Source organism: Somniosus microcephalus, chromosome 3, assembly GCF_052327205.1.
Source record: "Somniosus microcephalus isolate GS21.2 chromosome 3, FLI_Smic_1.0, whole genome shotgun sequence".
In the NCBI taxonomy this organism is placed as follows: Eukaryota; Metazoa; Chordata; class Chondrichthyes; order Squaliformes; family Somniosidae; genus Somniosus; species Somniosus microcephalus.
In genome coordinates, this window is record NC_140989.1 from 62,876,997 (window position 1) to 62,902,307 (window position 25,311).

General features: G+C 42.4%; 1 protein-coding gene across 11 annotated transcripts in view; it reads right to left on the bottom strand.

The window, feature by feature from the left end:
• eml4 (EMAP like 4) overlaps positions 1-25,311 on the bottom strand; it is a 334,770-nt gene that overhangs the window by 195,272 nt on the left and 114,187 nt on the right. For 2 of the 11 annotated variants that reach the window (XM_085980755.1, XM_085980746.1), the window contains exon 1: positions 4,537-4,742. The exons of 2 other annotated variants lie outside the window; for them this stretch is intronic. In XM_085980755.1, coding sequence (XP_085836881.1) covers positions 4,537-4,594 — 58 coding nt within the window. In that variant the 5' untranslated portion in view covers positions 4,595-4,742. Of the gene's footprint in view, positions 1-4,536; positions 4,744-14,199; positions 14,274-25,311 lie in introns of those variants that run through there. 7 more of the 11 variants (XM_085980768.1, XM_085980763.1, XM_085980770.1 and 4 more) reach the window with 5 other exon arrangements.

Here is a 25,311-nt window from a genome sequence, read left to right on the forward strand (position 1 = left end):
AACTTCATGCATGCATATAATTTTGTTTTTAAACAATTAAAAAAAAAAAAAAATTTTAAACCACATATTGGAATAGAATATTACAGCAAAGAAACAGGTTATCTGGTCCATCAAGTATGGATCGAGCCAGAATAATTCCTGGTGTGATTAAAACCGCTGATAAACAAACAACAGCTCTGTATGGGAATATGGGATTTTTTTTCTTCAGCATCAATATAACTAAGTTATCCCACAACTTTTAGTCACACACCTGTGAAAGAGAATAACTTTGCCAGATTTGCTTTAGGGAACTGAACATAATTATAGCTGCTTGCAGATTTACATTTATGTATTTCAATACTGGGCAGGGTTTACAATTACCAAATTAAAATATTTCCGAACCTTTTTTCCCCCCACAGCGTGCCAGTCTGAGCTTGTGCTAGGTGAAAGTTATGTAACAGAACAAATCAAATTCACAATCCTATTACACAAAGTTCCGAGGGCACTAATTGAGAGCGAGGGTTTTGATTACCAAAGTGTTTTATTTTTTTCTCCCCAAATATTTTATTGGTGTGGTGGTCATTTGACCAAAATCTTGCAATCCAACTAAATTTCAAATAACACTAACTACCCTAAATTCATGAGCCTTTAGATCACTGTGTAGATTCTCTCTACAAGAATATATATACACTTATAAAATTTGTATTCACAGGTTCAAAACCCACAAACAATGAATGACACAGTACAACTGACGCACCTTGGGGCATTTTTCTGCGTTAAAAGTGCTATATAAATGCAAGTTGCTGTTACTGTTATAAGTAGGTTAACTTTCAAAATTTTATCTGACAGAAGCAGCACCTTATAATTTGTTGCCTTTACCCAACCTTGACTACAAGTCGTGTAGACCTTGCTACACAATACACCGCCTGTAGGAGCTTGGCTCAGTGGGAGCAATCTCATCCGAGTCAGAAGGCAGTGAATTCAAGCCCCTCTCCCTGCATTTGAGCATAAAATCTGGGCTCTCACTTCAGTGTGATACTGTACTGCTGCACTGTCGGTGACGCTACCTTCCAATGAGACATTAAACCATCTTCATTTCTGTGAAGCACTTTGGGACATTGAGGGTGTGAAAGTTACGATAGAAATGCTGTTTTCTTTATAATTTATATCTATAATTATTCAACACATCACAAAAGGACATTAAATCACTGTAGAATCAAGATCAATACTGGGATTGGTTAAACCCTCTAGTATCATCAGAATGTCAATGTTAGGTTATATACTGTACTCTGTGCCCTGCTGCTGGGGCAAATGTCAATCCAAGTTTAAACTCAGTGGACCATTTTTAACATAGGGTAAAATTTCATGTGTACTGTCTTCAGAACTGAAAACTGAAAGATAAGCAAGCCCTTTTGGAAGGTAAGAAAGCAAAAAACAAAGGCCACGATTTAGCCGACTGAGGCGGGTCTTGGGTGGCCGGGGTCGGTGTCGCGGTCCCAGCCCGCTGCCTGCTGCAGCCTGCACTCTCCAAGCGATTTTTTGTTGATTGGGCTTCTAAAGCCTGCCCTGCAAAGTTCCCGGCCAATTTATAGGAAGCCGGTCTGATGACGTCATTTGATGACACGTCATCAGCCAGTTTCCTTAAAGGGGCCATGTCCAAATTGATCTAGACAGTTCTGCTGTCAGTGTTCTACAGCATTGAGGTGCTGCAAACACTGACAATCACTGCACAAAGGTGCACGGCTGCACCCAGGCTCTCCCATTACTCCCTCATGGAGGGAGTCACAGCATGCAGGGAGATTCTTTTCCCTTCCCATGGGCAGCAAAGACCTCCCCAGGAGATCAATGCACCTGGTTGCACATTGCACAGGAGGGCACAAGCAGGGGTGTCGTCAGGAGGGCCAGGCTGCAGTGGCACAAGCCTTTCAATGATCTCAGTAGATCACGAAACGTTACTGCAAAGCCACACTCAACCTCATTCTGCTGTGCCACTCATCACATCCCCATCACTCTGTCTTCCCTACCCTACTCCTGCACATCTTTACTCACACCAACTTACCTTGCACCTCCACCCATCCCTCTCTCTCTACATTATCACTTTCCTATCTCACTAGCCACCCCTCACACTCACCCTCAACCTACTGCAAACGTACGAACTAACACACAAGGGTAGGCAACAGAAAATGCTGGAAATACTCTGCAGGCCAGGCAGCATCCGTGGAGAGAGAAACAGAGTTAACGTTTCAGATCTGCGACCCCTCATCAGAACAACTGGGTGGTTTAGCCAATGTCCATGTGAAGTTTCTGTTAATGTGTTTTCAAACACTGAAATCTATATTTTCAACACTTTACCTTATTGGACAGATCTGTGCTCACCTTTGGAAGTGTCTTAGTGAGTTCCAGTGAATGTTGAGACATAACTTCCCCCCGCCCCCACATTGTGATGAGTGTGAAAGGAATGGCTTGGACTTTGTAGGGATGCTTTATGGTGCTGGTGGGGTGGTGTCAACCTGGCGCATCATGTGGCAGCCAGGGTGTACAGTGTCAAGTGAAGTAAATCTGGCCACGGTGATGCCATCGCTGGCAGCAATGTTGTCGGGTGCTGATGCCCTGTGTCATGTGCAGCATCAGGTGATTGCGGAGAAGGTTGGTGTTGTTGGTGGTGATGGGGCTGATTGTGGAAGGATTCAGAGGACCACGGTGAGATTTTTTCAAGGGCACTGATGTTGCTGGAATAGATGGCAGCTGAAGTTGAGATGACAGAAGCGATCTGTCGATGGTGAGAAAGCTTGCTCCAAGGAGGTGACAGTGGATAGAGAGTTTTACTCCAAACACTTCCAAACTGCATACAGCTCAAAAGTGTCTTCATAAGTCCTGAAGGCTCAAGCTTTTGACATTGGAAAGTGACCAGCTGTGAAATGGTAGCTTTCAGACCACTTTTGCAGCTGTCACCTATTCACAGCAATGGGGAGACATAGAGAACCTGACCTGACCACCGAACGACATGAAGCCCATTAAAAAAAAGTGGTAAAATAGAAATAGGCTGGCAAAATAGTAGCTAACAAGCATTTAACTATCTTAAATGCCTCCCCCGCCCCTTGGTGTCGGGTCTGTTCTGAAATCGCAGACCCGATACTTTGGAAACTTACATGGAGGCGGGTTCGGAGTGGGTACCCAAACCGCTGTCAATAATTTCGATTTTGACAGCGGACCCGCCTCCAAACCTGCACTCAAAATCGCGGCCAAAGGAATTGCTTATCTCTCTGTTCTGAAGAAGGGTATACATCTTAAATGTTGACCTGTCTTTTCTTTTTATAAATGCCGTGTATTTCCAGCATTTTCTATTTCTATTTTAGATTTCCAGCATTTGCATTTTTTTCTTTTTAATAGCTGCTTTTATATACTTCTGGAAGAAAATACAATATAATGGCAATAAATTCCAAGGCCTGCAATTTTAAAACTAGGCCAGTGATTGCTTCAACACTCTGCTTTGATTCAATTAGTGTAGCAAACCCCCTAATAGACACAGCAAAGTATAATTAGGAAGTAGTGAATTCCCAAACAGTGTCACTACACACCTGGGTAGCCACCTCAGAGTCAGAATAATATTATGACAGTTATGAATCAGCAATAGCTACTCCCCTTAGAATAGCATCAATAGTCCTAGTGACATGTAAGGATTTTTCTGCAACTTTTTTAAAAAGCATCCAACGGCAGACACATTTGAATTCTACCTTCAAATTAAATCGAGCAGTTAAGAGGGAAATAAATGCATACCCGTACCAGTTTTACAACATACTAGTTGTTTCTTTGAGGTCCACACAATGGCATTCCAACTTCAAATATCTTTGTGCTATTTCCCCAAATTGTGAATATTATGTATGGCAAAAGAAATACTGTACAGCATTCCTTTTTCGCAAAGTAATACTTTTTTATTTACATGATGACTATAAATAAAAAACGTTTCCTTTTCAACAACTCTGAATTTCCAGCTTCTTTAAATCCTATCTGCTATATGATTTAGTCCATTTGCTCAAACAAGTTTGAAAAACATAATATATAGAAATACTTGCGCTGTGTAAACCAGATTTAAGATAAAATGGGGAGTATTCATATTTAATGTAATGCTGTTTACACGCAACCAGCAGAAGAAAAGCCAAGTTTTAAATCAGGTACAGGTACCTGGATTTATCAAAATATTTTGGGGGAGGGGGAAAGAGAGGAACTTTTAAAAAAGTTAACAAAAGCAAGCGAGAACTCTGGATAAATTCACACAGGTACAACATTAGAAACAGTAATGATAAATTAGACATTCCCTCGTCACCTAGATTTCAATTTTCTTTGCTATTTCTGTCCCCAGCTTCTTAAATGAAATAACACAAGTCTAATTAATACTGTAAATCAATTAATTTCTTACTTTTCCTTTCTAAATTGCATAATACACTTAGCACAATGTTATTTTGAAGACAAAAAACATCAGTGCCTAAAATTAATCAATCAGATTTATTTGAGAACATAAAACAAGAACTTGAGTTTGTTAAACGGTTGATGAATTACCAGTGCAGAAGTTGAGCAATGTTGAGGCATCATACGCCGAGGGCAAATCGTCTTCCATGCTCGCCTTCTTATAAAGAACAAACCAGTTTGGTCTGTTTTTCTCCTCCTTTCCAATGATTTCACAACAAGCACAGCTCCAGCATACTTTGAATTCTAAGGAAATCCTCCCAGTCCAGATGGCTGGTGACAAAGCACTTCTGTGTTGGCACAAATAAAAACTCCACAAGACACCCACCCGTTCCTTCTGCCTGTCTGAGCACACCAAGCACTGAAGAGCAAGGGGGAGGGGAGCAGACAGCGTCCTGGACACTTCAGGGAGGGGCGAGGCCCCGATTACAAGAAAGTCCTAAACACAAACAACTGCACTTGCTACCTGGAAGCTTCAGTCACAAGCCTTGAACTACTTTGGAGCATTTCTGCTCTGGCTAAATACAACAATCCTCTGCTACGCCAACATTCCTCTGGGACAATACACTTGGAATTGCAAACACTCCACAACTTTCTCAGTACCAGAGAGTTTTATCTTCAGAATAAACTGCAAGGGCCAAAGGAGATCTAATGAATGCAACATGTGTTCATTCTTTTAGTAGCAGCCTCCCAAGCCAACGGAGTGTGCCTTCAGTTAGGGAAATGTCAAGCCAATTCCAAAGCTATTGCCGAACAATCTGGGCAAAGAATTACTTAATGTGTTAAACCTTTAGGAACTATTTGAGAGAGAGGAACTATGTAAGCATCAGAAATTAACTCTTAGCTGTATTTCCTAAGCCATGTTGAGTTAAAAATCAAAACTAGGGGAAAAGAACAAAATAACTCAAATAGGTTAACTTAATTGTTGGGAGTTCTAAAAACTCACTGCTTCTAAAATGGACATACTTTTTCTACAAATAACTTTATAAAATCTCTACATTTTTCCTCATGTACAATGAGAAATGTAGAGAACCATGAAACATTTCAATTCATAGCATCCTTTGATTTTTAAAAAAGGTTATATTTTTGTGTCTAAGGTCATAATCTTTCTGAAAGGTTTAATTACTCATTTCAAAAGAACATTGAGAAACATGTTAGAACTCACTTTGTAAACATTTGCTGGAACGTGGTGCTCGTTATGTGATGTGCTATGGAGAGAGAGAACATCGATACGCAGCCACAGCACATGGAGCTCTTGCTTTCAGTTTAACAAAGTAACAGTGAGGCGAGGAGAATGAAGAATTACCACTCCTTTGATTAGAGAATTGTGTGTGGTGTAGAAAACAAATCGAACGAGGGTGGGTGGGGGGGGGGGGGGGGGGGGAGTACATCACTTTAAAAAAAAAAAGTGGCCATATTAGTCTAAAAGCCAGTTATTAAAAAATGAACTTTGAATAAGACTAACATTTAGTTTGTTAACATCTGAAACAATGCAGATAAAATGTAACTTTATTGAGACAGGCAAGCACACTAGAGCCCTGTTATGCTATTTCACCCCTGGAACCTGGGGTCAAACTCAACCCAGATGCACAAACTGAAAGTCTCTAGATATCTGCTAATGATTCGAAGCTGTGTTTCGACGGTTTTGAGCCAGTTCCATGGGACTATGACCTCTTCACAAAAACTGCTCATTAATTCAACACAACTGGTACTATTCAGCAATCTCAGAAGGCCTAAGCATGCACGATGCAATCAGTAGAAGAGATATGCTGCTGTGGCAGTGCATTTCAGTGGTAATATCATGGTGTTGAGTCATGATGTCATCATGCATAATCTCATTATAGTAATCTGGGATGTAATGTTTAAGTTATCCACCAGATGGAGCCAAATAGTAAGGGGTCACATTCACCAGTATTTAAGGTAATGGGTCATGTACTCAATGTCCTGGTACACCAGTTATTAAGGTAATGTGGCATTGCATTATGGGCATGACTCAGGTGAATCCTCCATCTTGCATCGTGCAGTAAGAAATGTGTTTTTGCCTGCAGCCTGTAAGAGCTATGTCTCTCTGCTACACCGTGTAATAAACAGTTGGGTTTTGTTCCTTATAGCTCGCTTCTCTCAGTTTCGGACCTTACCACTCGGATATCACACTTATTGAAGTCACAATGTCTAATATTACATGCATGCACAGGAGCCAAAATGTCACAGCCAGTCCATGTACGCACTTCCCATTTGCTGCCAGCTCACAAGGAGACTATAGTAAGTTTTGAAGAGTGGCTCTCTTAGGCTACTCTTCAAAGAGCTGGCCTAATATGCAAAAGAGCCTTCCGTCTCGATTCCAGGACATGGTTCCATAGCTGCCAGGCATCCTTTGGTACCTCACCCAAATTATTATTCTCTATGTTGAACCTGTATGGTGACGCCCTGTATGATATTTGACTGCAACAGGCATCACAGCTGAGCCTGATCTTGTCCTGATCTGATATCCACATGTGTACATCATGCATACTATCCTAGAGAACTAATAAAAGCTGTGCAACCGCTTCAAAAGAAACAGACAGCTAAAAAAAGCCCTGAATTTGAGAGTTAGGACACATGACACTGAAATTGCAGTGGGGCACAGGCTTGCATTACAAACCGCAGTTACATCCAATTACTTATGCAAAAGAAAAAAACCTTTAAGGATACAAAAGCATGGTTTCCAGCAGTGGTCGATTTGGGGAGTTGCAACTGCTGACTGCATGAGATTCACTTTTCGGCAGGTTCTGGGGGCATACCCCTTTGACATTTTTGGAGTCTTGTGTAACTCTGCCTTTCAACCCAAAAATATTTTTTCTTGGAACAGTTACAGATATTTTAAATAGGAAAACAAAAAGTAGTTGTAGAGACTTTCATGCAACTTTAAATCGTCCAGTTCTTTTTACTGGGAATCTAACCTCAAATAAATCATGTTAATTGTGACCTGAAGCTCTTTACAAAATACAACAACAATAATATCAACTGATAGTGCACCCTGCACTCAAGACAAAACTGGCTGACTACCAGATCTTTTGCTGATGCAAGGCCCCATGACAGCCAAGCAGCAGATTACCTGAATTTGAGGGCATGTAGATTTAACCATTTTAAATAAACAATTTTTATTTTTAAAGTAGCTTCAGTAGGGATGATCATATCACCCAAAAAATGTTCGAGTTTTGATGAAAGGTCACATCCAAACATTGGCCTAGATTTTGCTGCCGAAATAATGGCAAGTTTAATGTGCACGTCGTTATTAACGTGTAAATCATCCAGCAATTCGTGGCGAGGAAGATACCCTGTGAATTGCCACAAGTTGCTGGACGATTTGCGTTGCTCCACCTTTAGCCTCGTGAAAACGCCAGCTCGCCCTTAATCTCTGCATGAGTTTCAAGAAATTGCTGCATTTGCACATTAATTGCCAATTAAACTCACCACAGAAAGTTAGGGCTAGTACTTAACAGAGTATGTACTTTTTTTTTAAATGATGAGATTTATGTTCCTGCATTGCCATTCAACCTCTCCAGCTCAGAAAGTGAACAATTTAAACTGTGGAGTCTCATTCCTACAGGTAGAAAACGAAATGACCGGAAGTAGCAGCTAGCAAGCGGGCAGCCGCACGTCAGGAGGCAGGCGGCCACCATGGGGACCGGAGGAACATTCCCTGGCACTAAGGTAAGTCGCGGAGAGGGCATCTCAGGATGACCTCATGATTCGGGGAGGGGGGGGGGGGGCAGAGGGGCATTCCTGCTCACAAGGAAAGGGGGAAAAAAAGAAAATTACTTACCTTTCAGGGTCTCCTACTGGCCTTGGCTCCTCTAGGTTGGCCTAACAGGGAAGTCACAATGGTTTTCCTGCACAGGACCCCGCTTAAAATTATAGTCGGGCCCCAATGGCGTAAACAGAGCCAGACCTGCATATTTAAAGAAAAATCCTGCAGGCTTCCAGCAGGCGTCCTACTCACCTGCTTATAAGAGGTTAAAATCAGAACCCATGGGAAGACAGCGGAACTTCAGTGGGCAAGTTCCAAGGGCCATTTTAAATGCCTGATTGCCTGCTTTCAGCCGAGTAGGGAGGGTTAAAATTGGCCCATTTGCTTTTAAAACACAAGGCTAGAGATTGCTGCTGGTTGTAATGAACACACTATTTTACATAGTATCATAGGAATTGCTAGACTAAAAATAACCAAGTTCCATCTAGTTCGCCTTCTATCATCCAGGTACTCACATGACACAACGATAATGAAGTTGTTGACTAAGATGTGAGTCAAAGAAAACCCATGGTGGAAAGCTTTGCAAGCCATAGGTCCAAAATCATCTAGCCTCCCAAGTTTGCTACTTTACCATATGTCTTATCTCAAATTATGGACAAACTCCCAAAATATTATTTTCTGAAAGAAATCTTTCTAATTTGCACTTGAATGAATCAACACCATTTGCTTCCACCGTCTCCCTGGGAAGCCTGTTCCACAGATTGACCACTCGCTCACTGAAAGAATGTTTCCACACATTGGCCCGTATTTTCCGATACAGTACCTACAGATGTGTACAAGCTGTGTACACAGCCGTAGGGACATCGGCAATGCCGGTTCCAGGCATGCGAAGCGCATGCGCTGAAAACCGGCATTTCTCGGACGCCTGCCCTGGAGAAGGGCCTCTGCGGGGGGAAGAGTTCCGCTTTCTGCAGAACCTCCGCCCGCTGAAAACCCTTAGAAATCTTACGCCTGGTAAAAGCAAGCGTACGGCCTGCTTTTACCAGCATAAGAGTTTTAAAAAGTAAAAAAAAAGTTTTTTCATTGAATTATAATTTTTAAATACTTTAAAAAAAGGTAAGTTTATTTTTAGCCCAGTAAAAAGCGTTATTTTTTTCAAAAAATTAAATTTTTGCTTAAAATATTTAATTTAATGTAATTTTAAACTCAATGAAACTGATGGTTTTTTAAAAATGTATTTAATGTTTGTGTCTTTTTTCAGTGATCCATTCATACTTTTGACAGGTCTATCTGTCAAAAGTATGAAGGGGGATTCCCTTCTCCCATTGGCTCGCTTGGCCCACGTGATCCCAAGGACGCTTGCGAACTGCCTGCGCCCCTGGGATACGTGGGCCCTGCGCATTTCGACTGTGGAGAGGCCCAGGAGCGGAAGTGTCCAGACCGCGGGAGCCCTCAGGTAAGTGCGTAGATTTTTTTCTCGATAGGATACTTCCTGCGTGCGAACGCCTCCTATCGGAAATTACAGGCCATTCAGATTTGAATTCACCACCCTTCAAGCACAGGCCGTGCCCTCTGGTTCTACTGTTCTGGACAAAGTGAAACAGCTTGTTCTACATTATCTAGTCCCTTTAGAATCCTAAAAGTAACAATTACATAATCTCTCAACCTTCTCTTTTCCAGTGAGAACATACCCAATTTATAAGCTCCTCATAATCTAATGCATCCATCACCTCAATCAATCTGGTTGCTCTCAGCTGTACCCTTTCAATAGCTACAATATCCTTTCTGTACTGAGGTGGCCAAAACTGTAGACAGTATTCCAAATGCGGTCCCACCAATCATTTATAACATGGCTGGATTACCTCACTATTTCAGCTCAATATTGACCTTTTAATACATCCCAACATCTGACTTGCTTTACTCACAGCCACTGAGCATTGTTACGACAGCTTCAATTTATTGTCAATGAGGACCCCCCAGGTCACTTTAATTTTCACATCATTTTCTTTCCATTCAATTAATAGCCCCTTCCGGGTTCTTTTCTCCCCATATGAAGCACTTTGCATTACTCTACAATGAATTTTATCTGCCATTTGCCTGCCTAATTCCCAAGTACAGGAAACTCTTTGGTATCCGGCACCGACAGGACCAGGATGGTGCCGGTTGATTAAAAATTCCAGATGACGGAGAGAGTTATCTACCGAGGCTATTTTTAACAAACAAAAATTAAAAAATCAAGAAATGTGCAGTATACAGTAATTGGACTTCCGACAGCGCCAAGAAGCAGAGTAGTGGCAGTTTGGAGAACTACCCCCACTGACTAACTCGGCCACCGCGGGAGACTCGGACTCGGCAACATTTCCGGTTGTTGAGGTGTTGTTTTCGGAGTATGAATTTTGCCGGTTAATAGAAAATTCCGGATATTTCGGTGCTGTTTAAACGAGAGTTTCCATCCTCCTGCTGCTTTTCAGCTTTGGCGTCTACCACCTTCATTAGCTTTGTAGCATCTGCAAGTTTGGCCATTGTGCTTGTGACTCCTAGCTCCAGATAATTTAATAAGATATTAAACAAAAGCAGTCCCAAAACAGACCCCTGTGGGCCCTCCCTGGTAACATTCTTCTAGGCTGGTGATAATCCCCGAACTACTACCCTCTGGCTCCATCGGTCAACCAATTACGCATTAATTGTAATATATTTCCACTGATTCTCGCTTTCTTTATTTTCAGTACCAACCTTTCCAGAGGAACTTACTGAAATCCAAGTACACCACATCCACTGCCTTACCCCTATCGAGCTCTTTTGTCACACCCTCAAGAAAACCAGTAAATTAGATTGGCAAGACCTTCCTTTCATGAACCCATATTGATGAACTTTTAATGATTTAATTTCTATCTAGATGCTCAATGATCTTATCTTTAATAAGGATTTCCATCATTTTACCCACAGCCTGTATAGCATGAGTTGTCAGTTGCGGAATGGTCCCCACTCCATCATTTTGTTTTTCTTTTTCTCTTAATATAACTTTAAAAACTTATTAATTCAAGGTTACATAACATAATCTGTGCTACACAAACAGACCAACAGTCTGCACCACACATCATATAGGCTGTAGTCCAGGGATCAATATGGGAGCCTCAGTGCTTTTTAAAAATTAAATAAAACTCATCACCCTTGAAACCCACTCCCCATTTTATTTCCGAATCTTAGCAGGAATGTTCAATTAAAGAAAGCTAGTGCATTTACACCAGAGGGCATTCTCCTCGTCTCCAAAACATGTCAGCAACCAGTTTTGGGGGGGGGGGGGGAGCTCTACAAAAGGCAACAACTGGGTAACCCCAGAACGTTGTTCTGAGAATTTTTTTACACGTCTTTAAAAGCTACATTTTAGCAATGTTATAACTAACTTATTCAGTGGAATTCTCTACCACAGAAGGCTGTGGAGGCCAAGTCACTGAATATATTTAAGGAGATAGATAGATTTCTAGACACAAAAGGCATCAAGGGGTATGGGGCGAGAGCGGGAATATGGTATTGAATGGCGAAGCAGGCTCGAAGGGCCGAATGGCCTACTCCTGCTTCTATTTTTCTAGGCCTCCTATCCTATACCCTCCATAAACTCCAACTAATCCAAATCCATCTTGCCCATCATCACTGTCCTTGCTGACTTAATTGGTTCCTGGCCCCCAATGCATTAACCTGAAGTTTCTGCAAACATCTTCAGCCTTCTAGCCATCCCCAACACTTCAAATTTTGAGTTCTCATCCTTTTATTTAAATCCCTTCATGTCCTTGCTCCTCCCCATCTCAAACCTCTCTTCCATGCTTTCAGTCAGACCCCGTCACTTTCCTCTCCCCTTTAATATCAATCTTGAAACTCCCATCTTTGGTTAAGTTTTTTTTGTCATCCCCTCCGTCTCTCCTTCTTTGACTCGGCGTCCTTTTTTTTCCTTCACACCTCTGTGAAGCACCTTGGGATGCCTTTCTATGTTATTGGTGCTATACAAATGCAAGTTGTTGTATGCAAGTATGCTTCCATGATACTTTGCCCCAAGTGACCAGTACTCATGTGTGAGCCTTGAAAATTAGGTTCAGAGCATGAGGAAAAGGGCATCAAAACTAAATCCAATCCTGTCCTCATCTGATGTACACTTCAAACAAGGGTTATTGGCTAGCAATCAGGAAATCCTAGCAATTGCCAACCCCCCCCGCCCCCCAGTTCTTAAATCAAGGAGGGGAGTGGAGAACTGAGGCTAACTTTAGTGTATCAACCACAATAGCCGAGATCAGCTAATTTAACGCCGACCATGGAACTATGGGACCTTCCTAGTCTGTATGGCTTCGCTACTTATTGAATAAACTTCGAGCGCCATTGGGGCAGCTCAGTCATACCGAACTGGTGCAGCTGGGGTGCAGCATGTAAAAATGGTCTTCCTCCCAGTATCTAATTTAAGTATATGATGCACAGTACATCAGTCTACAGGACTCTTAACAGATATAATGTTGCTACACACACTTTCTGCTGGATGTTTTAGGATACGTGTGCAATACATTTATAGAGATTATATAGTGTGTTTCTGGCATTTAAATCCAACAGTTTCACAATAAGGGGCTACTCCACAATAAGATGGCCTGGCTCTTATCCTACAATGTTTCTTATAACAACCCCCAATTCTATTTTTTCATTCTTATTTTCCTCAAACATCCAATAAAATAGTAAACTCCCATATGGCTGGCTTTCTTATTAGATCATGTTAGATCAGAAGATAGCTAACTGGAAGCAGTAACTTCCAATGGGCAGAATGTACAAGCCATTTTTTTTTTTTTTTTAAAAAGCACAAATAGATGGAAATCCCAATGCAGGAGTACAATATAAATCACAGTAAAATTCAGGTCTTTACACATGAAACAGTTTAAGAAAGCTGTATGCAGCTGATCAATTTTCATTTGAATATGCTGGTCCGAAGGTGCTTGGAGTAACAGACTAGGTACAGACAAGTCAAGCTTCAGCGCTTTCAATCTCCCTATACTTTGGAAATAGCATGAAACAGCACCTATGCTTTGGAAGCTAGACATATGCAATACACTTTCTTTTAAAATCAGTTTATATGAGAATTTCTTTTTTATAAAGCTAAGTTATATTACTAATGCTTTTAGAGAGGATCATTATATAGTTTAATTGTGGGAAAAAATTCTATTCATTTTTCATGTCCTCCTTAGGCCCCCAATCCAAGTCACATACCGTTCTCTGGTATTCAATATGCTGCACAACTTGGCAACCATGAACATTCTTCATTTTAATGAGAGTTCTGTGTTCAATAAGATTTGACCAACTGATCAGTGGGGATCAAACAACAAAAGATACCCAATTTTAAATCTGCCAGGATAGTCAGCTTGGCTCAGTGGTAATACTCTCACTTCTGAGTCAGAAGTTCAAGCTCCACTCTGGGACTTGAGCACATAATCTATGCTGACACTTCAGTGCAGTACTGAGTGTTCTTTAAATATCATGGGTGCTAACTTTTGGATCATATGTAAAACTGAAGCCTTGATGCCTGTTCAGGTGGAAGTCAAAGATCCCATGGCACTATTAGTAGAAAAGCAGGGAGTTCTCCCACTATTCGGACGAACAATGTACCCCTCAACTAACAGTCAAAGCAGATTAACTGATCATTTATCTTTACTTTTAGTTGAACCTTTCTATGCACAAATTATTTGCCATATATGCCTACATAATAACAGTAACTGTACTTCAAAAGTAATTCATTGGCTCTGAAGCATTTTGGGATATCCTGACATGAAAAATACAAATTCTCTTACAAATACAATTTCAACATACAAATGACCACATTTGGACAACTATGACAGCAGTGCTTACAAATGGATCTTTATACTCAGTTTATACATGTTTTTTCTTTAACAAGAGTTTTGTGTCATCGTTTCAGACACAAGAAATACACATATTAATGTTCTAATATGTAGGGATAATTTAGTAGGCATTGCCCATATAAATGATGCAATAATACTAACAAGATTTTCTCTCCATTTCAATGTGAACAAACATCCTCAACATCACAGGATCATGGTTAGCTGGTACTTGGTTGCTTCTGCTTCACTGAAGAACATGAAGGGAAAAATAAAACGGTGATCTAAATGGTCCAGCAGCTTAGCTTATGCAAACTGAATTGTTTAATTACATTCTGTACTATTTAAGCTTGATGCATAACTACCACTTTGTAATTAGAGAAGATTTGTTGATTTCAATAACAAATCTAAAGACACAAATCTCCAGAAAACAATTACTGTACATACAGTTTTAAACACCAGATTTAGGCCCACAAGTTTTTAAAGAGAGACTTTCATTTCAAACTTTAAACTTCTGCTCTAAATTATAATGGTTACTAACCAGATAAAGTGGTTGATTTAGGGAAGTTACAGTATTCTGCAACATCCCCAGATTCAGACCTACAGTATATAAAGCATTTTCAGGGGTAGAACTGATTAGAAAAACAGACAAATTTCCTGCATTAGGTATTTGGAGACATCACTGTTGAACCTATTCTAAGAATCTTGGATCCAACAGATGGTGTTTGGTGTGTTGGTTTAAGAGTGCATTTTAAATCCAAATTAACATCTGCCTTAGCAAAACACAAATACTTGATTCTGTACTTTGCTCGTCTTCATGTGCCTTGTGGTACAATATTGAAATCAAACAATGTAGATTGGATCCATATGTCCCTGGGCCAGAGACCGCAAAAATTGATTTTGAACTTGTTCCAAAGCACTTTTTCCTGATCGCTGCAAATTAAATACTGGAGGTTCAAGATTTGGATACAATTCCATCCTCACTTTTTCAAATTCTTTCTGGACTCAGACAACTAGCTAATTTGATCTGATTTACAGATTCTTTCGAACCTAGGAAACTGCCACTCAATTATTAGACCTTTAGCAAAACAGAAAATAAGTGAAGTCTAACACAAAATTCTCGTGGCAGCGCACATGCCTCCATAAAGTCAGGCGCATTTTTACTTAATGCAATGCATATTGGAAAAATACAATACGAAGACACATTATCCAGAATACATACTGTCCTAAGACTTCAAAACAAGCACAAACCAATACCTCGAAGAAGATTGCTCATCTTACCAATGGCTTTTAACAAAATAAATCCTCTCCCCTTTCCCATTTTTCTCCAGTCTCTCAGGAAATAGGCAGCTAACTTGTGGAGAAGTTTCAGCCGCTCTCAACAAGCTGCTGCATGTATAAATACTTAATGGCCAATTCAGCACTTAGTTCTTCACCTCTCCCCCATATTTCAAAAATACTGACAAGTTGTATACCAGGACAACGAAGTTCAATTCTGGTAGGACTCATTAAAATTGCATACATACGAGAACAGTTCCGCATTACAATGTTGCCATGTTAGACAAATTCCATGTACACAATGCAACACTCAGGCTTGCAATGGAAACATATTTTCAGGAAAATGTCCAAGAATGTGAAATGAAGACTACAAACACACCAGGTCCTAATTAAACCTTTGGCGATTTGGGGAAATTCGGAATTGGAGGGCCAAGATTTAGATGCAATTTCAATCTTGCTTCGTGAATTTTGTTCTGCAAACATCCTAAAATCTACTGTGAATGGTTATTGCCAAAAAGTAATAGGCTGTTCAATCAGTTTCAGCAAAGCAAAACAATACAGAAGATCAGACTAGCTTCACACAGATACAGGAGACTCTGGATTAACAGTTTATTAAAAAGAGAGGGAGAGCAGCAAAGGACTACAGATTTATAATTCTGATATTTAATGAAGGCAAGAAAACATAACATTAAGGAGAAAATAGAAAAGTAAAATGTGAAGAAGCAATAAATAAAAAAGTTAACGGATAAAAATATAAACTTTTGAAAGCCAGTTTAAAAAATAACATAAAAGGCAAGTGACAGAGCAGGCAGCCAAATTCTTTAAGGATGCATTTACACTGCAGTCTGGCATCAATGCTGCAGCCATATTATAAATGCAACCCGAGTCCAGAGCCAGTACCCAATCTAACACTGGAATGAAGCGGAGTGAGACCCCCCGGAAAAGTCTTGCATTGCTCTGTAGTCCATTCAGGCCTTAATACCTGATTTACACTACACAAGTTTAATATTGATGCAAAGCTGAAACTGTTCAGCACCACACTAAATTTGTAGTGCAATGCACCCTGAAATGATTGCACTAAGGATTGCAAAGGACCAATAAGGATGTTATATGACTCTGAGCTGCACATAATGAGCAGACGTTTGTAGAGCTGAATCAATTTTCATTTGAGAAAGTAAGAGTGTGTGGGGGCATGATCAAGTTTTTTTCAATGCTGGCAGACATAGATTTAAGCAAGCTTTTTGACTTAGTGGATATGCGAAACAGATTTCCAGGAAATGTGGTTTAACTGCAAAAGGAATTGGTCAGGAATGGGAATGTAGGTTACAGGAATAAATATAGACTGAAATAACCCATGTGTTTCTGAGGACAAGGATGCAACTTTTATTTGTGGATAGCAGCAAGGCAAGGCACTGTCTGAAAGGGTGGTGGAAGAAGATTCAATAGTAACATCCAAAAGAGAATTGGATAAATACTTGAAGGGAAAACATTTACAGGGCTATGGGAAAGAGCAGGGGAGTGGGATTAATTGGATAGTGCTACCAAAGAGCTGGCACAGGCACAATGGGCAAAATGGCTTCCTTCTGTGCTGCATCATTCTTTGAAACCCCACTGGAGAAGCTTTTCATGGCATGGAAAAGGGTTCAGCTTTATCACGTCCTTATATCATAACTGACACCAATGTTCCCTCTAAACTGCGTGGCCACAATGGGAAAGGTCCCATGCAGGCCGCTCATTGGCTTCTCCAGTATAAATACTGCGCATGTGCGGAAATTTAAAGGGACCGCACACTAAGAAACAGGCTGCGGATTACAAAGCGCAGCTTACAGGGAACATTGGTTGACACTCGGCTCATCACAGTTTGGGCCCAATATGCTTATCATTGTACATGCCTTGATATGCTAATGGTGGTATTACAGTATCCAATCACAGATTGCTAGTTAGAAATGTAAACATTCTAAATACGGACACAGGAGAGTCACACAGAATGAAAGGAGAGAGAATGCGAGAAAGAGGAAAGAGAAAAAGGAGAACGAAAAGTTACAAATTGCTGCTGCCAGATATGGGACCTCCCCCACAGTGCTGTCAAGCTCATACGTTTCTCACGAAGGACAGACTAGAAATCTACCACCATGTCTGCTGCTAAATCGTAGGAGCCCCACCATGGTGCTGCCAAACTGCAGGACCCCCAACTTGGATCTGCCAAAGCCAACAACGCTCCCCCACCGGACCACCTCCAGTGCTGCTAAAACTAAAGCCCGCCCCCAGTGCAGCTACACCAGAGGGAGTGGGGTTTATCTGCACGATATATAAATATTTAGTCACAGCTGGATGATATGAAAGATGTCGCAGTTAGAATTGGATATCAATATTTCAAAGGCACCTGGAAACTTAGCGGCTAATGCACTTGCCATAAAACTGGGAGCCTGTGAAGTGCTGCTGGCTGCCCAAATATTGCTACTTCTTTTTTACCATATAGCCACTGAGAACCTTCAGCCTCCTTGGTGAACCTGGCCATTTAAAGTTGTAGGAAAAAGTGGCAACAATCAAGGGTGGCCCTATATGAAGGGCTCAGCCACCAAGTAGCAAAATGTTCACCCATCCTCTGCCTTCTATTCTCACCTAAAGCAGCAACTCCAACTGGGGACTTGGTGATTTCTGCACTGCCGAGTTGCTCCAGTCACATTATGGAGAGGCCCCCAATTTGGATATTCTCTGGTGTCTTAATGAGCATGCACACATCTGGTGCACAGGCCCCCAGTCGCATCAGGCACACAGAGAGGACCTCAGGATACTGCCCAGATCAGTATTTGGATGTGTCTACTTTGGGAAGAAGCCAGGCAGAGTGCTTATACAAGAGTCTTGCAGGCATTGAGAGAAATAAGTAGGATCCAAACAAAAACAAAAATTAGAACGAGTAAGACTCTTGTAAGAAGTTCCGCAACTACAGCCCAATATTTTTTTTTTATTGAAAAAGGCATCAGTGCATGAAATATTAAAATACAAAATAACAGAAAATGCTGGAAATACTCAACAGGCCAGGCAGCAGGGTCCCAGACCTGAAACGTTAACCCTGTTTCTCTCTCCACGGATGCTGCCTGGCCTGCCGAGTATTTCCAGCATTTTCTGTTGTTATTTCAGATTTCCAGCATCTGCAGTATTTTGCTATTAAATATTAAAATACATTGGATTGTATGAATTTCTGTCTTTAAGACAAGTGAAGTAGCTGGTCACTAAGCAAAATCATTATTTTGCTTCGGTGTTTATCAGAGAGATGGATCAGGTGGACATGATATCGGAAGATGAGATTAGAAATATTACACCACATAATAGACTAATGAATAAGGTCAGAGGATGTGGAATTAGGGACAAGTAGCAGAATGGATAGCTAGTTATGCTAAACTTCTATTGAGCCTTGGTTAGATCACACTTGGAGTACTGTTACAGTTCTAGTTGCCAGAGCATAAAAAAGAGTAATTGGAGAGATGCAAATTAGATTTATAAGGATGATACCAGAACTGCGAGATTATACCCATTAGAAAAGGATGAACAGACCTCTTTTCTCTTTAAAAGAGAACGTTGAGGGGTGACCGAAGAGAGATCTTTAAAATTATGAAAAGTTGATAGTGAGTGTTTCCACTTGTGGGGAAGAGCAAAACTAGAGGCCAACAATATAAGATTGTCACCAAGAAATCAAATAGGGAATTTAGAAGAAATTTCTTTACCCAGAGAGTGATGAGAATGTGGAACTCGCTACCACAGGGAGTAGTTGAGGCAAATAGTATAGATGCATTTAAGGGGAAGCTAGGTAAGCATGCAAGAAAGAAGGGAATTGAGGGGTTATGCCGATAAGAGTTACATGAGGAAGGATGGGAGGAGGATCGAGTGAAGCATAAATGTCAGCATGGACTGGTTGGGCCCAATGGCCTGTTTCTGTGCTGTATATTCTATGTAACTGCTGAATACCACGTGGCAACTTGGGCAACTATTCCCTCATTATCGATACCGGGGATAAACTCTCTTTTGTCATTTCGTCTTAAGAACATAAGAATTAGGAGCAGGAGTGGGCCATACGGTCCTTCGAGCCTGCTCCGCGATGCAGTAAGATCATGGCTGATCTTCGACCTCAACTCCACTTTCCCGCCCGATCCCCATATCCCTCGATTCCCCTAGAATCCAAAAATCTATATCTCAGCCTTAAATATACTCAATGATTCAACATGATTCACAACCCTCTGAGTGAAGAAATTCCTCCTCATCTCAGTCTTAAATGGACGACCCCTTCTCTTGAGACTATGTCCCCTAGTTCTAGACTCTCTGTAGTGTATGTACTTTGCAGAAGGAACTATATTCTGCAGCCCCTGTATACTGCAGTACCAGTAGTGACCACCCCGGTATACAAGCCTGTGTAGTAACATTTGCATAGTAGTTCCAGGTTGTCTCCATTCAGTAAAGACCTGTTATAACCAACTCCTGCAGTCCGTGTCTCAATTATACACGGACATAATACTGGCGACGAGCAGATACGAACTTACCTACAGTCTGCACCACCTCATGGGGATCCATCCCTGAAGCTAAGTTATCAGAGGTCGAGGTCAGAAGGAAGAAAGAAACAGAAGAAACGGGCATCGACCGTGGGCATCCGCCTCTGAGTCAGCGGAGTTGAAGATTTGCAGGAGAGGCTGTCGAGAGTGGGCCTTGGTTATCCTTTCGATGGTGCTTCAGCTAATCGGGCTGGTGGCAGGTAGTACACTGATACTTCCTGGGCTGCGGCGGTCTAGAGCTCGAGCGGGTGGCTTTGCAACGGGGCCGAGCAGCGTTGTCGGGAAGAGGAGAGAGGGTGGAGCACACATGGCACGGCCGGTGCTACGAAGCCGGGCAGCATACAGACCCGAGAAGAGGGAGGCAAGTGTCCCGCAGGGTTGTTCCGACGACGGGGAAATAATAAAAATTAAACGCGCAGAAAGCCGCGAGGAGCTGCAGTTTGCCACGGGAACAGCGGAGAGCGGCGTTAGCAGCAGCCCGGGGGGGAAGTGCGCGAAGACCATAGGGCGTCGCCATCAAGGCATAAAACGCCAGCAACAGCGCTAGCAACAGCGGAGAAGACAGAAAGCGCGGGAGGCGCCATTTTGTTAAATCGGAGAAGAAGGCAAAGCGCGGGAGGCGCCATCTTAGATTTCCAAGATGCCGAAGACTGGCAATATCACTGCCTTCGATAATGCAATAGAAGACTGGACAACGTATGTGGAAAGAGTCGAGGTATATTGCGAGGCAAACGAAGTAGCTGACGAGAAAAAGGCATCGGTACTGCTAAACTTAATGGGCGCAAGAACGTACGGCCTATTGCGGGACCTGATTACTCCAGCCAAACCGAAGGCGAAGAGTTTTAACGAAATTGTTGCTATCCTACAGGAACACCTAAATCCTACACCGCTGCGGATAGCACAAAGATTTAAATTCCACAGGAGAAATCAGCATAAAGATGAGAGCAATGCTGATTACCTTACGGAACTACGCAAGCTATCAAAGCACTGCCAGTTCGGAGCAGGACTGGCAGATACCTTACGGGAAAAATTTGTCTGTGGACTCCTGAGTGAAGGAACCCAGAAGAGGTTACTCTCAGAGAAAGAGCTGACGCTAGATAAGGCTTTCAGCGTGGCAGTATCGTACGAAGCAGCAGCAAGGGGAGCTGCGGAAATACAGCAAAAGCCACAGGAATACGGCACCCACGAAATGACACGGGGATTTGCAAAATGTTATCGCTGCGGCAGAACAACCCATGACCAGAAGGACTGCTGGTCCAAGGACAAAATATGCAGGCAATGCGGAAAGATGGGACACATTGCACGAGTTTGCAGGTCTGGGAAGACCAACGACAACAAAAAGGCTGCTAAGGAACCATACAGGAAAGTACAAAAGATGACGGACAGTAGTTCCGAAGACCAGATGAACGATAGTGAATCCGGGAACAAGAGACTAAGCTGTCTCAAACTTTACAACGTAATCGCAAAAGAGGATCACCGAACCATTTGCGTCACCCTCACGATAGCAGGGTCCCAAGTCAAAATGGAATTGGATACAGGATCAGCTCTAACCGTCATGAATCGACGAGACTACGAGCGGCTATTCTCACACATACCCTTGAAAGAGACATCCATTGTCTTGAAGACCTATACTGGGCAAAAAGTATACCCCAGAGGAAAAATAAGGGTGCCTGTCGAATACATCGGCAAGGAAAGACAGAAATTGTATCTGTACATACTGCAAGATGGTGGACCACCGTTATTGGGACGTGAATGGATCAGAAAGATAAGTTTAGACTGGCACTCCATTCAGGCACTGACAGTGGCTGGTAAAAAGGATGACGACGTCACTCCTGGATGATTGTCAACAATCTTAGCTAACGCCAAAGAGGTATTTCAACAAGAACTGGGCACTCTTAAAGGCATAACTGCCTCGATAAAAATAGAAGAGAATGCAATTCCCAAGTTTTTCAAAGCAAGACCGGTACCATATGCAATTCGCCCAGCCGTCGAGGCAGAACTGGAGAATGCAGGCGTGTTATCTAAGGTAGACTGGAGTGAGTGGGCGACACCCATTGTTCCTGTCATGAAGAAAACGTTAAACAATAAGTCCGAGGAGCCAAGGAAGGTTCGCATCTGTGGGGACTTCAAGGTGACGGTGAACCCAGTCCTTCACACAGTACAATATCCTCTTCCAAGGATAGAAGATATCTTCGCCTCACTATCTGGAGGGAAGCGTTTTACAAAAATTGACCTAGCACAAGCATATTTGCAGATGGAGGTTGAAGAATCCTCTAGGAAGTATCTCACGATAAACACTCACAAAGGTCTTTACCAGTATAATCGACTGGTATTCGGAGTAGCATCAGCTCCGGCGATATGGCAAAGAGCGATGGAACAAGTCCTGCAAGGGATTCCGGGGACTCGGTGTTACTTGGACGACATCCTAGTGACAGGTGAAGATGACAGTGAACACCTTGCCAACCTAGAGCAGGTGCTCACTAGACTAAGAGAACATGGGCTATGAACCAATCGCCCCAAGTGCGAGTTTTTAAAGAAACAAATATCGTATTGTGGCCACGTGATTGATGAAGAGGGGTTGCATAAGTCCCCTGACAAAATTGAAGCAGTAGTTAAGGCTCCAGCGCCTGAAAATGTGTCGCAACTGAGGTCATTCCTCGGATTGGTGAATTACTACCATAAGTTTTTGCCGAATTTGTCCACAATTCTGCACCCACTGAACGCCCTACTACAAACGGGAGTAGCATGGAAATGGAGCGATGAATGTAAGCGGGCCTTTCAGAAGAGTAAGGACCTAATCACTTCAAGAGAAGTATTGGCTCACTACAACCCATCACTACCGATGAGACTGGCATGTGATGCGTCTCCCTACGGCATTGGGGCGGTGCTGTCACATAGATTCCTTGATGGTTCAGAGAGGCCGATAGCTTTTGCGTCACGCTCGTTAACTTCAGCCGAGCGTAACTACGCCCAGATTGACAGAGGCCCTCAGCCTGGTGTGGGGGGTGAAGAAGTTCAATCACTACCTGCACGGTCAGAAATTTACTCTACTTACTGATCATCAACCTCTTGTCTCCATTTTCAACCCTCAGAAGGGCGTACCGATAATGATAGCACAACGGCTACAGAGGTGGTCCTTTTTCCTAGGGGCACACCAATATGACATCGAGTACAAAGGAACTAAACAGCATGGGAATGCTGATGGATTGTCGTGCCTACCGTTGCCGACGGTGGAAGAAGAACTTGCAGTGGATCCAGTGGAGATATTCCACTCGACCATAGTCGAATGTCTCCCTGTGACGAATGCAAACATAGAAAAGGAAACACGAAATGACCCGACACTCTCCTGGGTCTATGATTTAACGGTGAAGGGATGGCCAGCACATGGCGAACCACTGCTGCCAGCATTCTCGCCGAGAAGAGAACAGCTGTCAGTGTGCAGAGGAACCTTGATGTGTGGATCCAGAGTAGTAATTCCACCCAAATTGAAGGATAGAGTGCTCGATGAGCTTCATGAGGGTCATCTGGGAGGGGTAAAAATGAAGAACTTAGCCAGAGCGTTTGTGTGGTGGCCGGGAATCGATAGAGAAATCGAAGAGATGACCAAGAGCTGTACAGGATGCCAGAAGGTCCAAAACGCCCCACCACAAGCCCCTCTACATCCATGGGAGTGGCCCTCATCTCCATGGCAAAGGGTGCACATTGATTTTGCTGGTCCATTTATGGACTCGATGTTTTTAATTGCGGTGGATGCACATTCAAAGTGGCCAGAGGTAATAAAAATGTCCTCAACCGCCACAGAAAAAACTATCACAGTCTTTCGAACCATATTCGCCAGGAATGGGCTGCCTGAACAGATTTGCTCCAACAATGGACCACAGTTTGTGTCTGAAGAGTTCCGGAGGTTCTTAAAGAACAATGGTGTTAAGCATTACACATCCGCCCCATATCATCCAGCCACTAATGGATTGGCCGAGAGGTTCGTTCAAACATTCAAGAAGGCTATCAAGGCAATGTGTAATGAAGATAAACCCCACAACACAAGGTGGATAACTTCTTGTTTGCCTACCGGAATGCGACACATGCGGTTACCAACCAAACTCCAGCCATGATGTTCTTCAATCGAAGACTATGATGCCGCTTGGATTTGGTTAAGCCAAACATCAGAAGAGATGTGGAGAACAGGCAGTTTCAGAATATGAGTGAAAGGCCGACCAGGAGTTTTAAGATAGGTCAACCAGTTTTGGCCCGGGACTACCGCACAGAGAAATGGCAGCCAGGAACGATCTGTACACGGCAAGGACCTCTAATGTATACCGTGGACGTTGGAGAGAGCATTGTAAGACGCCATGCTGACCAGATTCTAGAGTCACTGGGAAACGTCAACTCCACACCACGATCTGATACACCTGGCGATGAAACCGAAGTACCAATTGCATCTACCTCAGAATCGGTGATATTGGAAGCAGACGAACCAAACAATGACATTGATCCCGACTCAACTTTGCCAGAAGAACCTGATACCCCAGAGGCGTTATCCAGACAGAATCAGGAAGCCTCCTCAAAGACTGAACTTATAATTGCTTAACTTCAACTAATGTATCTAGCAGCTGTAATTGTAAATATGTTATTTCATTGTTAATCGAATGTTATGTACTGTTTAGCTAAAAGGGGAGGAATTGTAGTGTATGTACTTTGCAGAAGGAACTATATTCTGCAGCCCCTGTATACTGCAGTACCAGTAGTGACCACCCCTGCATATAAGCCTGTGTAGTAACATTTGCATAGTAGTTCCAGGTTGTCTCCATTCAGTAAAGACCTGTTATAACCAACTTCTGCCGTCCGTGTCTCAATTATACACGGACATAATACTCTCCAGCGAAACCACCTCTCAGCATCTACCCTGTAAATCCCCCTCAGAATCTTGTACGTTTCAATGAGATCACCTCTCATTCTTCTAAACTCCAGAAAGTATAGGCCCAATCTACACACTCTCTCATCATAGGACAACTCTTTCATCCCAGGGAATCAATCTGGTGAACCTTCATTGCACCATCTCTAAGGCATGTACGTGTTTTCTCAGATAAGGAGACCAAAACTGTGCACAATACTCCAGGTGTGGTCTCACCAAAGCCCAGTAGAATTGTAGTAAGACTTCCTTACTCTTGTACTCCAACCCCCTTGCAATAAAGGCCAACATGCCATTTGCTTTCCTAATTGCTTGCTGTACCTGCATGTTAACTTTGTGATTCTTGTATAAGGACATCTAAATCTCTCGGAACACCAACATTTAATAGTTTCTCACTTGTTACCACTTCCTTCATAATGGATTCTAGCATTTTCCCAGCGACTGATGTCAGGTTAACTAGCCTATAGTTCCCTGTTTTCTCTCTCCCTCCTTTCTTGAATAGCGGAGTTACATTTGCTACCTCCCAATCTGCAAGGACCTATCTAG